This window comes from Stegastes partitus, unplaced genomic scaffold (genome assembly GCF_000690725.1).
Source record: "Stegastes partitus isolate 25-593 unplaced genomic scaffold, Stegastes_partitus-1.0.2 Scaffold124, whole genome shotgun sequence".
Taxonomy (NCBI): domain Eukaryota; kingdom Metazoa; phylum Chordata; class Actinopteri; family Pomacentridae; genus Stegastes; species Stegastes partitus.
In genome coordinates this window covers 354,125-368,914 of record NW_007577855.1, presented here as the reverse complement: position 1 = coordinate 368,914, position 14,790 = coordinate 354,125, and the positions used below count along the sequence as shown (strand labels likewise).

The 14,790-nt window shown below is 42.6% G+C and overlaps 1 protein-coding gene across 1 annotated transcript in view; it reads left to right on the top strand.

The window, feature by feature from the left end:
- usp43a (ubiquitin specific peptidase 43a) overlaps positions 1 to 14,790 on the top strand; it is a 159,807-nt gene that overhangs the window by 51,776 nt on the left and 93,241 nt on the right. The window contains exon 4 of the mRNA XM_008278480.1: positions 12,435 to 12,527. Within this exon, the coding sequence (XP_008276702.1) occupies positions 12,435 to 12,527 (93 nt within the window). The remainder of the gene's footprint in view (positions 1 to 12,434; positions 12,528 to 14,790) is intronic.

Sequence of the window (14,790 nt, the reverse complement as noted above, 5' to 3'; positions counted from 1 at the left end):
GTAGGTACAGCTAAGACAACTGTGTGTACTATCCATAAGACACAGAGGGTGCCTTTTAACAACTACAAGTGCTATCTTTAGTTTTGTGCCATAGGCATTACAGCTTAACAGCTTGTGAATATACTTACAGCTCGTAAGTAGGACACAGTTATAGGAGAACTACTTCACAAAAGGTTCTTTTATCAACAGTGACTGTAGCTTGGTCAACAACCACGCTCTGCATGCTCCTTTTAAACAGAGGTCGGTGAGAAGTTAAAGAAATAAGCATTTGCATACATCTGGTACATTTATATCACAGAGCCTTGTTGTTCAAATAATCTTCTCTGTGATTTAATGAGTAGCTGAAGTATTTCCTCTGTCTACGTTTTGTCACTCAACATTTTGAGTTTCATTTCTTCCGTCTTTAATTCTCTTTATTCCAATTAAACACTACAATAGCTTATTCACAGTTTTTTTTCTCCCCCACCAAACACTAAAGCACCGGCTTACTCTAAACTAAATCACCTATGGTGTACAAGCGATGCTGGAACCACAGAGTTTTGATTCGTTTCCAAACACTGAGGCAACACTCTCCTCAGTGACTCACTCTCCGTTAATAAGTAATAGACGAAGATACCCAGAATTTGTTTCTTCCCCGGGTTTCGTCAGACCTCAAGTGTAAATATGTTTCACATCCATTTGTATTCTTATCTCATTAGTCAACCTCAGTCTGAGCTGCTTCCAGTCTGCAGGAGACTTATTCTTTCATATAATCTCCCTTTTTCACTCTTCTCCTCGTTACTCGGTGTAATCACTGGGGAGCCGAAGACACTTTGCCTCTAAATGCTAGACGAACAAAAGAGCCATCACTCCCTCGCAATCTTGCAGTGTCTTATTTTGAGTTTTTTTTCTTCTTCTCCTCTGCCTTGCATCTTCATCTGTCTTCGCCTCTGTCTGCGCCTCGCTCTGGCCTTCCCCTTCTCTTTCTGTCTGCATCGCTCTCCTTCTTCTCGCTTCTTCCTTCCTGATTCTTTTTATATCTCCGAGATGCTCCTCAGAGGAATTTGGTGGAGTTGTCTGATCTGAATAAATGTTTGCGATTAGAGCCAGGACTGTCTTGTGGTTTGGGCTGCCTATGTACGAGTGTGCGCTCGAGTCACTCCGCTGTGCCTCGGCGTTAAATGAGTCTTTGTCAAAGCCTCCCTCCCCTCTCCGTCTGCCACTCTCAGTTTGTGGCATCTATATTTAATGGCCTGGGAGACGTGCGGAAAAGCCCAAGCCTCAATCTCCGTCTAGACAAATAAGATAGTTGAGGAATGCTGCTTTTCTCCTATCGCTGTGGCTTTTATTTAGATGTAGATTTAAAGTGAGAGTGTTGAGGATATTAGCCAATTTGTGTCATAAATATTGTGCAACACTTCACTTCTTTTAGATTTTTAGATCTGCGTGAAACATCGAAAAATCCGTCAGACAAGCGAATCACATCCTTTAATTGTTTCTCTTAGTCCCAGAAAGCATAAATATTTCACAGAGCAAAGCTAAAAACCTTTCAGGATCTACTTACGCCACAAAGAAAACCGATTCGTGTCCAGTGTGACATGTTCTCATATGCTTTCATGCCGCATCCTGTGAAGAGTCCAGACCTCCTAAAGCACAGCAAACTTCCTCTCATCTTCAAAGATAGTCTGCAGGGGCTCCACTTTTCCCCAAAGACGCGCCCCGGTTGGGGATGTGCTCGTATTGACCTCCGCGACGCATCCGTGCGGTCCTTCCACGCTTGCTGGCTGCCGAAATTGTGGCCAGACATCGACTTTCCCCACTTTGATTCCGATGCTTTCACCACCCACGGTGCTTTCTTCGAGCTCAGCCTCACGCACCACTTTCCCTCCCGCTGGTACCACCCAGCTCCCCCGTTGTACAAGACTTTGAAGTGGGTACTCGCCAGTTAGTGCAGGGCATTATCAAATGGGAGCGATTCTTTGATCTCCTTTTCAGTTTTATTTTTGCAAAAACAAAAGTCTCATTGTGATATGCAGCGGGTGCACCGGCAAGTGGCCCTGAAGTACAAAGCTAATTCATCTTTACGACGCTAACTACAACTGACCTCTCTGCTTGCTTGTACATAAAGAGGAGACGGTCGTTTTCTCACCCGCAATTTTCTCTCACAACTCTTAAGGAAGCAATAAAAAACTGAATATATTACCTCTATAGTCACTTGCTAACCAGACTGACTTATTCCTTCCTGTTTTTTTTGTTTTGGATGTTCCTGTAATTTCTTTTTCTTCACTTGATTATGCTGTCTCACACGTTAGGATTTGTTGTCCTGCCCTTCTGTTTCTGCAGTTTGTCACACGAGATAATGGCGTTCTGTTTTCTTGAAGACGTGCTTTTCCCTCCTCGCTAATGCAAAATTATTGTCGTAATTTGAACAGAGGTATGAATCAAAACACTAATCCGAGCACAGTTTGAACATCCTAGTCAGTCCTGGGCTTGTTTCCACGGGCTTTACTCTTAAGGCCGAGTCACGGTTTCCACATCTGCCTTTGTCTGATTGGAACTTTTGGGTCATCCTTCTCCTGCACGCCTCCCTTTATGAAACAAATGGTTGCTATGGTTTCCGCTGACCGATGCTGACTGTGATAGTGGACGGCGCCCATGCATCGCGGTTCTATTCATAGTACAGTAGGTGCGCCTCGGTCTGCGACACAGACGGCCACGTTGCCCCTTCACATGGAACACACTGGTCTCTGTGATGGTTTCTAAAAAGCTGTCTTTTTCCAGCGTATAGCAGCTGGTTATAGATTGGGGTGGTCCGAGCCAACTGTGCAGATATAGCACAGAATTTCTGGAGAATTCAGAACTTCCCACTGAGTTTAGGCGGCGTCAAAGGAAATGCATGCACAAATCAAAGTACCTCCAGATGATGATATTTATGTCCTCTGCGGACACACGTGGGAAATCATGAATTGGCCTTTATTCTTAGTCTGGGATGATCTATAATGTTGTGTGGGGAAACAAATGGGATTTGATTTGGAGAAAGCCTTCAAGTGATGTTGCATCAACGTTCTCTCACTTTTGCGATCTTGTCACAAACGTCCTGATGTTCTTGTCGTTTGTTTACTCCATTGATCTTCACAGTGATAGACAGTGTTACCTGCCTAGCTGTTGAACTGAACCGTTCCATTGCTCGGAAAAAGTTTTCATGGCAACAATCTCGGAGCCACGTTAAAGTGTCAGAGCCGATACGCACTAGAAGACTCCCAGCTGGCCACAGTGTGTGTGTGTGTGTGTGTGTTTTTCCTGTTGAATATTAATAGTCTGAATCGTACTAATCCCCAGAGGTGGCCTGACACAAAAGTTTATCTTGTTTAACTTTTCCCATCTGGGTCCCACACTAATATTAAGGCCTGTGGATTTTCGGCTCATTAAAGCACACTGGTACTTTTCGACTAGTGGTGACCCGTCTGTGACATCCAGATAGAACGACTATCAGGAGTGACTTGTTTGGAGAATTTGTGCCACCTCAGGTAAACGCACACTTTCACCTCGAATGTCGGAGCCAGGGTGAGAGAGTAGCAGAAGTAGAGGCACAGAGATGGACCGATATAGACGGATGAACCGGATACAGAAAGATGGAGACAGACAGACTGAGAGTCAAAGTAAAACCGTTTGGGGGAAACTGAGAGACAGGAGACTGGAAGCAGTAAGTTATTTATCATTTCGAGGGATGGCTTGTGAAAAAGCTAGACAAGCTGGTGCCCAAAAAAGTTTGCCGTTTGTAGAACTAAATAGCTGTTTATCCAATCTGATGTTGGTAATTGGTTAGCATCTATCCGTCTCTGTGAAGATTCCCAGTCGTCCAGGTCATGGTTATTCTGGTTGATTAGTCGTAGCAACTGGACTTGCTTGAAGACGTTTCATCCAAGAGGCTTCATCAGTTCTGACTGACTAGTTGAGAGATCCAGATACTTACAGCCTTAAAGATCCATTAACACCTGAGTTTGGGTTTCATTTAGGGGTTTGTTGCTCCTCCCCCTCGTTATGTGAGTCGTTAGTGCTCCCCCTGTTATCTATCCATCCTAATATTTTAATTTTGGATGTGGAAACGTTTACGCAGAGCCATTTAACTAAAGGTAGAGGGTGCTACATTACCAGTGGGCAGGTCAAATGTGTATTTATTATGTTTGTTTACCATTGTAAATTTCTGAATATTTTTATTTCTACTGTATTTCTACGAATTATATTTCAGTATACTGTAGTTTTTTTTGTTTTTTTTAAAAAAACATCCAATCTGATGTACTACAGTTGCCCAGCGAGTCTATAAAGATCTGGTGATCCACAGTCAGTGTAGTTCCCGTCTCAGTAATGTGGACTCAGTTGAGAACTATACGGTATGTAGAATCATAATATTGATTTGATCCGTTGCTCTTTCGTGCTATTTTTAATTTCTCCAGTAATACTTGCAGGAACATCATCTCACCCTCCTCAAACCTCGATTTCAGTTTTGCAATTACGCGTCTGACCTGACCCGACGCTGCACACCGAGATGTGATGACACAATTAAATGAGAGTTTGAGTGAAACTGGGAGAGAGCTTCAGAAACGTTTCTTCAATTGACTGAATTTATTTTACAGTTTATTCCAAAAAAAAAAAAGAATGAACGTTAAACCAAACAATGGCGTCCTTTGGTGAAGTGCTGCCACGTGTGCCCAGGTGTCTTCTGTTAACATGCAGTGATGTGAATCCAATCATCACCCAGCATTTTTTGTGGATTTTAACCAGAAAGTTGGAAGCATATATGCATCAAATTGACACCGAAGCCATAGTAACAGCTTCCAAATCTGAGAGGGTGGTTAATACTTGCAAAAGTGAAAGTGAGAGTTACTCGACTCGAGATGTGTGTGTGTGTGTGTGTGAGAGAGTCTGTACAGCCCTGTTAGCTGAGTTAATTTCCCCTGACAGGAGGTCTCCACTCGTATTCTCTGATAGAGAAAGACGAGTGCCCTCCAATCCAAAGCCAGTGACACATGACTGACTGACTGACTGGCAGGCGGACAGAAGAAAGTGAACTCAGTGAGCTCGCTCTCTTTCAGTCCAACAAGGAGCACTGACCTATGAAGAACTATGAAATTTATTGCAGCCCCGGGTTTGCTGTGTTTAGGTGGTGTGGTTCCTACCAGCCGGCATTTGCACTTTTTTGACTGCAAATAAAGAGCCAGTAGTCGTATCAGTCAGAGAGAGGACCGGCATCAATTTGTTCTCGAGCAAAGTGGGTTAACGCTCCGACTCTGGCTGCATTTGTAGCTGAATCTATACTGCCATCAATATGTCTAGATGTTACATGTGTGGTGCTTCTGTTAACATTAGTCAAGATGATACCGCACACATGATTAGGACCTGCAGTGCTTCTATCAGAGATGACAGATGTGTTACCGATACACCACAGGAATACAATAACTCAGCCGGCACAACAATGTCAGCTCAGCGCACACACACACCCGAACCCTGCATGCAGATAGTTACACCCATTATAAACTGATGTGCCACGTCGTAATCATAATTATAGTTATGGCTGCAGTCCCAGTCAAGGCTACACGCTGTCTCAGTAACAATCGGTGAAGGTGAAGAAGCTCCTTGTTATCTATCTCGCTGCAATGATTGCTGTTGAGGAGGAGACGCAGCTGAGGCTGTATCCACTTAAGCGGCTTTCTTCACAGCTAGCAATGGTTAAGAAAAAACAATACAAACAATAACCCCCCACCATACATGAAGTACTTAATTACAACAAGGACTATGAAACACCATCATTAATATATCTCTTAAATGTAATAAAATCGCAGTGAGACAACACCAGAATTGGGATAAACCAAAAATACAGAAAAAGCAAACAGTTCTTTCTTGTGTTAAGACGTAATAAACAAAACTAAAATCAATTAGAAGCCAGTTACAATAGGTCTCGAGTCTGCTGCTCTCAGGTCTTCTCCTCCACAGATGTGACCCATAATAACAACAACCGATACTAGACCAACACTTTGCCATAAATCAGCTCAGCCTTTCTCCGTGGAATGCCCCATCTGCCCCTTTGAGCCTTCTGTAGCAGTTTGGCACCTGCAGGAGAAACTAGATTAAGGGGTCATCGTATTCCTGACCTTAGTTTTTACTCGGAGTTAATGATCACGTAAACCTGACAGATGTGTAGCTCGGATTCTTGGGTAGTTGTAGCTGCAGGTTTTTAGTTTCTGAAACCGATTTCTTCATATGCCTCACGCAATTTCCTTTCACAGGTGCCCCGTCTTATCGTTTGGGGTGTGAGCTGGGATGGGAGCTACACTTTGTTCCCTTTTCCATCTCATGCTTTGTTTTTCTTTTTTGCTAACTTGATTAGCCCTCCTATTATCTTTGGGGTCAATTTGACCCTATTCAATGTTTAACATCTCTAAATAAGTCATTGACATAATTTTTTCAGTTTTATTTAAAGGGCTTATTTACACAAAAACTTGGGAAATAATTTTAATGATGATATCTTCTGGAGCTTTAAATTGCTGGGGTCAAATTGAACCCAAGGATAAAAGCTAAATTTGGAGGTAATAGAAGGGTTAATATTTTCCATCCATACATTTTCCCATCACTTGTCAACAAGATCATGTGATTACTTAAACTCCTTCGGGAAACAACTCGCCCCCCGGCAGAGAAACATGGCCTCAAACTTAGAGGTACAAATCTTCATCATCTGCAAACAGTTAAAGGTCAAAGCCTAAACCAGCCACCTGAACCAGGTCATCTGTATGAGGTTGTATACCCACCTCAACCCAGCTACGCCTTATTTTGTTGTTTTTATTTGTATTTTTTTTTCCCACCACTGCTGCCACTTGTTTCCCATTTTTCACTTTTATCCTCCTTTTTCCAGTTTGTTTTCCAAGTGCTAAAACTTTGCCCCCATTAGTTTTGTGCCGCGTCTCCTCGTGGCCTCGGGCCTCCAGTCTGCAGAGCTGTCAGCTGACACTGTAAGGGCAAGACAGCGGTGATTAAACAACCGGGTTTCTTTGACAGGAAAATGTTAGCCTGGTGGCTGTGGGACCTGGGACGTCCCCAATACTAACTTCAGAGAATACGTTTTTTTTTTAAAAAGGAACAGATGAAAGTGCATCTGTCAGTGCACTTTTGAAAGCGTCGCCTTCCATCTGGCCGTGACGTCAAGCTGTGAATTTACAGAATCAAACACTGCGACTAAATCTTTTGTTATATATGCTGAGAATTACTTCTGAGGTGGTGTGCACACACAAATAGCTGTGAATTTGTTTTTTGGTTGATTGGACTGTAAATCACACACCTGGTTTCAAAGCAGAACAGCACTTTTCACACAGACTCAACTGGAGGATATACAAATATAGCAGTCGTGTTTAGGTGGGATCAAATCCTTTATACAGCAAACACCGCAAGTCTGACTGTGCCAGCTCATCCGTGACTCTATAACTTCCTAGATCTCATAACTTTAATAAGTTTCATACAGTATGCCAATATCCTGACCCAGTTTGTGCCGCATACGTTGCATCACCTCCTCATGCATTGTGCTGCAAAGCTCCTCAATTTAGAATAACAGTATGAAAAATGCTGGAATCAGGCGACGACGTGATGCTGCATAATGCGCATCGATGCCGCCGGTGGAGAGTTATTTATTTAGCTCTGAGCAGGACACGGGGATGCCGAGCACTCCGGCTTCCTTTATGATAAATAAGAGAGGCTGCTGTCGTGCTGTGTGTTTGTGGGCGGCTGTGGTGTAGCTCCAGGTATCTGGTTTACACTAAAGATCGTTGGTGTTTTGATTTGACACCTGAACATTGTACAAGCCTTGCTCGCTGTCTGTCACACACACACACACACACACACACACACACACACACACACACACACACACACACACACACACACACACATGCACAGGCATCAGCAGGTATACTTATCTCATATTCTCCACCAGACTGGAAACACTGTCAGCCTCACCACAAGCTCTTTAAAGTGATTTGTGTGTGGGTGTTCCTGCATGCACATTTCAGTGTAAGTCGGTGAGTTTCGGGGGTGTGCACAACCGTTTTAGTGCGTCTGTGTGTGCGTGTGTGTGTGTGTGTGTGTGTGTGTGTGAATACAGCCTGTCAGTCTGCTTTACCGCGTACAAACTGGCATCGTTAGCATGCCTGTGACTGGCTGCCACGGCACACTGGGTTGAACGCTGACAGCGAGGAAATGCGGAGTTTAAAATTTTGTTGTATTATTTCCAGCATATTTGTTCATTTGACAAGTTTGCATCTCGACAAATGTGGATACAGCTCAGCTGGCAGAAATCACGGGAAGACACGGGAGCATCTGCAAACGCACACGTGGATGTGCTCGCACGCTAATCCGCTGTCAGCCGTAAAAGAGCATCATGCAGCATCATTGCAACAATTTTCCTTCGTAAATCAAACGCAAGCAAGATCAGAAATAGACATCAACATGTGCATCAAGAAGCTGCTTAATTGTCAGTGCACCACAGCAGGCATTTCAAAAACTCACAATAACTTGAATCAACTCACTTCTAAACTACTTTTCCATAACTAAAGCAAACTATCTCAAATCATAAATCGGCTTTTTCGAGTTTGATTGCACCTCTAAAATGTAATAGATTTCTGCTATATGGAGACAAATGGGTTCTTGTAACTCTGCCATGTTTAAAATAGTTTGAATGAGTGCTTTGATAAAACTGGCTAAAACTTCAAAATAAGTACACGTAAGGGAACAGAGCCACTGAATTACATTCAATGATCTCCAATGAATAATAGGATTACATTCCTACACTGTGAGAGGATTATGTGGCACTAGAACAAACTGAACGTGGTGCTTTCATTCGATTGCCATATGCAGAAAGGCTAGATTGCAGCTAAGTTTAGGAAAGGACAGCAGGTTATTTGAGGCTGGGTTTGTTCAAGTCAAAACAAAAGCTTTCTTGCGTCAGGAGGAACTTACTGTAGATTAGTTTAATCAGATCGTCCTTTTAGGAATTCCTGGTAGTGACGACATGTTGACTTGATTTTCTAATACCAGGATACACAGATACCAGTTGACTCTTTGTGAAGCATAGGTGGGAACTAGAAGATGCAAGCTGGTTTGTAACATTAAATAACTCATCCAAAACAAACTTAACATACAGAACATCAGTGTGATAAGAAATCCTTAGTATAATGTAGCACTATAACTAAAATGACAGTTATTTAGATCATTGTTGATATCATGATTGTGCGTCACTATTCATTGATTTTATGGAGAAAACACTTTTTACTTTACTTTCAAATTTGACTGTTGTCCACCTTTATATAAAGTTTATGTAAATAAAATTATGAATTGAAGAAAATTGGCAAAGTTATACAAATGATGCAATTTTTCTTCTTCTTTTTAAATTTTTTTTGCAAAGTTTTTGTTTGTTTTGCTTTGGTGCAAATGAACCTAACTGGGATCTAACTTGTTAATACATGCAGGAAGCTGCAGGTAGGCATTGTATATATTTATATATATATATATTGTTACGACCTGGCTCAAGATGGTCGCAACAAAAGGAGAGATGCACCAAGTTTCAAAAATTAAAGCTTATCTTTATTCCCTTAAATTATATCAAATTAAAAACCAAACCAATATGGGGTTGTGAGAATACATGAAGTCAGTGGTGTGTGTGTGTGCGTGATGTATGCATGAATTATGTCTGTGCAAGTGTTGTAAATGCAAATGTCCTAAACAAAGAAAACTAACCCATGACCAAACTGGTGTGTTACCTGCGGAGGGAAGCAGAGTGGAGAGAGATTAGACTGCAGTCAGCCCAACCCAGGAACACACTGGGTGTCACAGGTGCTCCTGATTACCTCAAACAGCCACTCACAGAACCAATAGTCGAACTAGAACCACCCACAAGATACAAGATGACCTCAGGGGTCATCACAATATAAATATATATATATATATGGACTGTATATAAAAACTGGATGTAAACTCTGTGTCTGAAAAGCACAATAATGTCTTACACCTGTGTTGTTTTTAGTAGCCAGCAGGGGGCGACTCCTCTGGTTGCACAATTACGTCTGACTGTATCGAAGTCTATCTGATAATGACTCAGTGACTCATCACTCTTCTCCCTTAATCTGTTACCTTGGGCTATGTTTTCTTAATGACTTTATGGCCTCAACTGCTAGTTTCATAACACTGAAAACAGCGTGACGTTCATTTAGTTAATTATGGTCCCATTCAGTCTAAAACAGCTGACTAAGCAGTGTATCTGTGACGGCACTGCTGTGTGTGTGAAAGCAAGAGGAATTCTAAGCTCTCAGGTTTTTATTTATTTACATGTTAATCTTCTGTTTATGATCACTTTCTCATATTTTTATTCATTTTGAGCCAAACAAACTGTGTTCAGGGTTTTAGGCTGACCAAGGCTGATCTCAGTCTGGGGAAAAGTGTGTAACATGATTAAAGTTAGAACAAGGGACTTTAGGAATGAAGTAAGGGATGTAGGACTTAAGGGTTTCTTGCAAGATATGAAAACCTTAAACCTAAGCATCTACATACAAGGAGATAAAAATACGATTTTTGTTTGCTGTCATGTTGTAAATAAGTGTTGATCTTGTTTTTCTCCACAACTGAGACGCTGTAAAATTTACGTCTCTCTCCCCATTGCAACTTAATAAATATACCGATGACCCTGCAAAATGTTTGTTATAGTATTTAAGAGTCATTGGAGGGGGCTTGAAGGTTTATCCAGGATCACAGATCTCAATATTTAGGGAAACTTTTTCAGACAAGGGTCGTATCTGGAAGCCTGAGCTTGTTCTCATGAGAAATGGAAGACATTATATCAGGGGTGTCCAATCCTGGTCCTCGAGGGCCACAGTCCTGTATGTTTTAGATGTTTCCTTCTTCCAACACACCTGATTCAAATGACCAGGATCGTTATCAGGCTTCTGCAGAGCTTGATGAGGAGCTGATCATTTGAATCAGGTGTGTTGGAAGAGGGAAGCACCTAAAACATGCAGGACTGTGGCCCTCGAGGACCAGGATTGGACATCCCTGCATTATATGATTCTTATTGTTGTTTTAAAAAGGAGGCGAGTGTATTTATTGAGTGGAAACTGAATTGTTTCTCTTTTTTAGCTTTCAGATTTGGGGTAACACTGCTGATTGTAGCTGTCATTGGTTGGCTGTTTGGGGTTTTGTCTAGTTCCAAAACACCAAATGTCAAACTTGAGGCTTCATAATGGTCGTCCACAAACCAACGGGTGATAACTTGGTTGCTACACCTCTATGCTAAGCTAGGCTAGCCAACACCCGACTATAGATTCATACTGTATTTGATGCACAGACACAAGAGTGGTATTAATCATCAAACTCATGGCGGGAAAGCAAACAAATATATTTCCCAAAATGTCAAACTAATCTTTCAAGAGTGGCTTCCTCTCTATCATGGGGTCAGTGTCTGCCTTTGCCTTTGAAAACTGTGTTTGGAAGCAGATTCGTGCTGATGGCGGCCCACAGGTTGGGTCTCTATCCTCCTGTCAGTTCTCCACTCTGATCATCTCCACTTCTGTCAGCCTCAGAAACCTTGACGGGACCTGTCCGTGTCTTTTCCTCTGTCAGCGCTGCTTTCTAGTTTTTGTCAACTCCGCCGTCCTGCTGCCAACCTTCTGTTCGGTTTTGATCTGTCCTCCCACTTTGTTGTCTTTCCATCCCTGCCTCCCTTTGCTCTTAACTTTTGTTCCCTCTGCCTTCCTGTGTCTGCTGTCCTTCATTTTAGTCCCAAGCCTGTTCCTTTTTTTTTTTTTTTCCCCCTCCCAACCACCACCATAACCCCCTTTTTTCTTCACCGTTGTCTCTGCCTTTAAATATCTCCTCCAACTTTCATCTTTTATCTTTTGTTACTCCCGTCTCTTCCTCTTTCCAGTTTTCTCGTATGCTTTCCGGCTCAGAGTCTTATGTGGGATGCACTCATTTTTTTATTTTATTACACTGTTACCAACTGCCTAACTCAGTATTTTGGTGCTAAAATTCAAAACAGCATCCCACATCTGTTGCTTTGCTGCCCTTTTTCTCAAAACAGAGTCCAGATGGCCCGCTTCGCTGCTACGTCTGTACACAAGGAATATGCAGATTTAACCACCATGAAGATTTCAGCTGCGTTCGGAACATGAAGCGGGCAATTTCTAGTGCACATTTACTCCATACTTAACAGGAAATGTGAGGATTTGGCACGTAGGGGCGGCAGTATCTGTCGACCCATCTGCCCGGCGACGTGTATGAAGTTATGTAAAGTTGAAAAAAGCTTCGAATGGTTGTCGTCTCCAGAATATATAAAATATGTAATCTGTTTTTTTTCTTCCAAGACTACTAAGAACACAGTATATGATGAGCTAAATGTGTTTCCTCTCTCTGTCTCTCTGCAGGTCTTCCCTGACGTGTCCTCATTGCCTTAAGCAGAGCAACACCTTTGATCCATTTCTATGTATCTCTCTGCCCATCCCCCTGCGACAAACCAGGTGATGTATAACACATAAGACAAGTGGATCAGTCAAAAGCCGAGATATTTGGTGGCTAATTTAAACTTTTGTTACCAATCATGGCATCAAATATGATTTTATTCAGGTGTACGGAAATACTTTACTGTAATTGGCCCATTTTTGCTGGTTGTCGGAGTCAACAAGTGTAAAACTACTCTTTTGATTTATTGTGTTTTCTTCTTTTTTTTTTGTTTTTCCAGAGGAATTGTGTGTTGAGAATTTCCTACAATGCTCTGGTTAAAGGGGAAAGTCTCTGTAGGTCACAGTGGATCTCCTCAACTGTTTAATCAAACAGCTGCTTAGCATTTGACGCTTCACACCTACAAGGCAGCCATCAGACGCCAGTGATATAATGATGTAGAGTGCCTCATGCAGCCGTAGTGATCTTCACAGATGCATCTCCAAAGGAAATTTGACGAATATGATACGCAAACAAATGCACGCGTTTGCACAAGCATGCTCCATGCATCAACAACCACCGGCCGTGGACGTATCAAAGTGATTAATGTCGGCCATCAAAAGTCCCCCTGACCAAACACTTTCTGTGTTGTTTCCATTTTTAAACGTAGCAGAAGTTGCACGTCAGCAGGGTTCTGCTGTAAGACGGTATGACTTTGACATATGAAGAGAGGGACAGTGAGAGCACGAAGAGGGAGATGGCATTTTTATTTTGACATCAAAGATGCAGGCAGAGAGAGAGAGAGAGAGAGAGAGGGAGAGCGAGCGAGTGCCCACATGCACAACAGATCAGAGCACTCACCTGCTATCTCTCCATCCAAATGAGGAAGCAGATTCAGCACCAGAACCAAGCGGGGTAACGTTGTTTGTGCAGCCCTGTCTGGCGTCTGGATGGTTTTTGCCTCGCTTGTCCTCTGAAACCTTATCAGAAGCTCATAAAGGACATCAAAGCTGGATTTCTAGATTTATATGCACTCCAGCACTGGGCTGCATTTGCATGAGTGTAATTGAATTATATGTTCAAATCTTACATCGTTGAGAGGTCACCCATGCATGTAATTCAAACAATTGTTTCTGATTAGACCCTCTTCTCAGGACTCTGTATGCATGCACTGATGTTTGGCTGGCTTTGTTTTTTCATGGCAGGACAAATTATGCCTTATTATTATTACTGAATGGAGTCCTGTGACCTCAAGTGATTCCCAATGAAAGCTGTGGTCCACCTTCAACCTTAGCTCGCGTCTGTTCAGACAGAATAACAGTATGGGATGTGCATGGTTTCTCATGCTAACCGAGGAATCCTGGGTTACTACAGCTGTGTGGATTTTATCCCATGTTATCCCCGTTCTCTCTCTGCCCATCCACACAATACAGATCTAAAAAAAAAAGACAATAAATAACCGAAAACAACAACAGCATCAGTTGAATTTCCAGCCACATCCAGTGCCTCAATTTGCCGGCATTCAGCGCTCAATGAATCTTCCTATCTTCAAACATGCAGACGCTGCCGCTTTGCATCCTCCCTGCACGGCTTCCACCGAGCTGACTCCAAACTCGGTTTTGCAGCTTGAGTTCTCTGACAGTGTGCGTTCTGTTCCTGCAGTTGCCAGAGCTCCAGCACAGAGGGAAATTCATTCAGGTTCAGTGTGGACTCACTGCTGGCCCCACACTGACCCAACACACACACACACACACACACACACACACACATGCACACACACACAGTGGCCTCAATGCACCGTCCTTCTGCAGCAGTATCCCAGCTGAATCCCTGATAAGTCTGAGGCCCCCAGAGAGACAGCAGGATCTTGGCTGCCAGCGTGGCATCAAGGCCTGGGTGCTGCAGATAATGCCAGTGTGGCAGAGAGAGAAAAGGCGGATGGCAGTAAACCGGAGTGACTCTCCCGACCATCTAACCTTGCACTGTCTTAGCATCGTTTGGGCTAAAGTCAGTGTTTCTGTTTAAAAGACTGAGAATTCACCTCAGCACTTGCTCGGTAACATCACTCGGGTTTCACTGGGCGTCTGTGTGACTTTGTGTGGGCGGATACGACAGATAGAAAAGCACAAACAGACTCCTTGTTTCTGTGGATGTTTACATGTCAGATGGCATATGTCAAATACTTGGACCAATTTACTGAAATTATTGATCTAGGTCTATTTGTGTGATCACGTAGAAAATAAAATACAAAAAAAAAATGCACAAAATTCCCTCAAACTGTCATGTTAGGTTACGAAATGTCTCCTTATTTATAAAATGTGACGCACCTAAACTTAACAAACA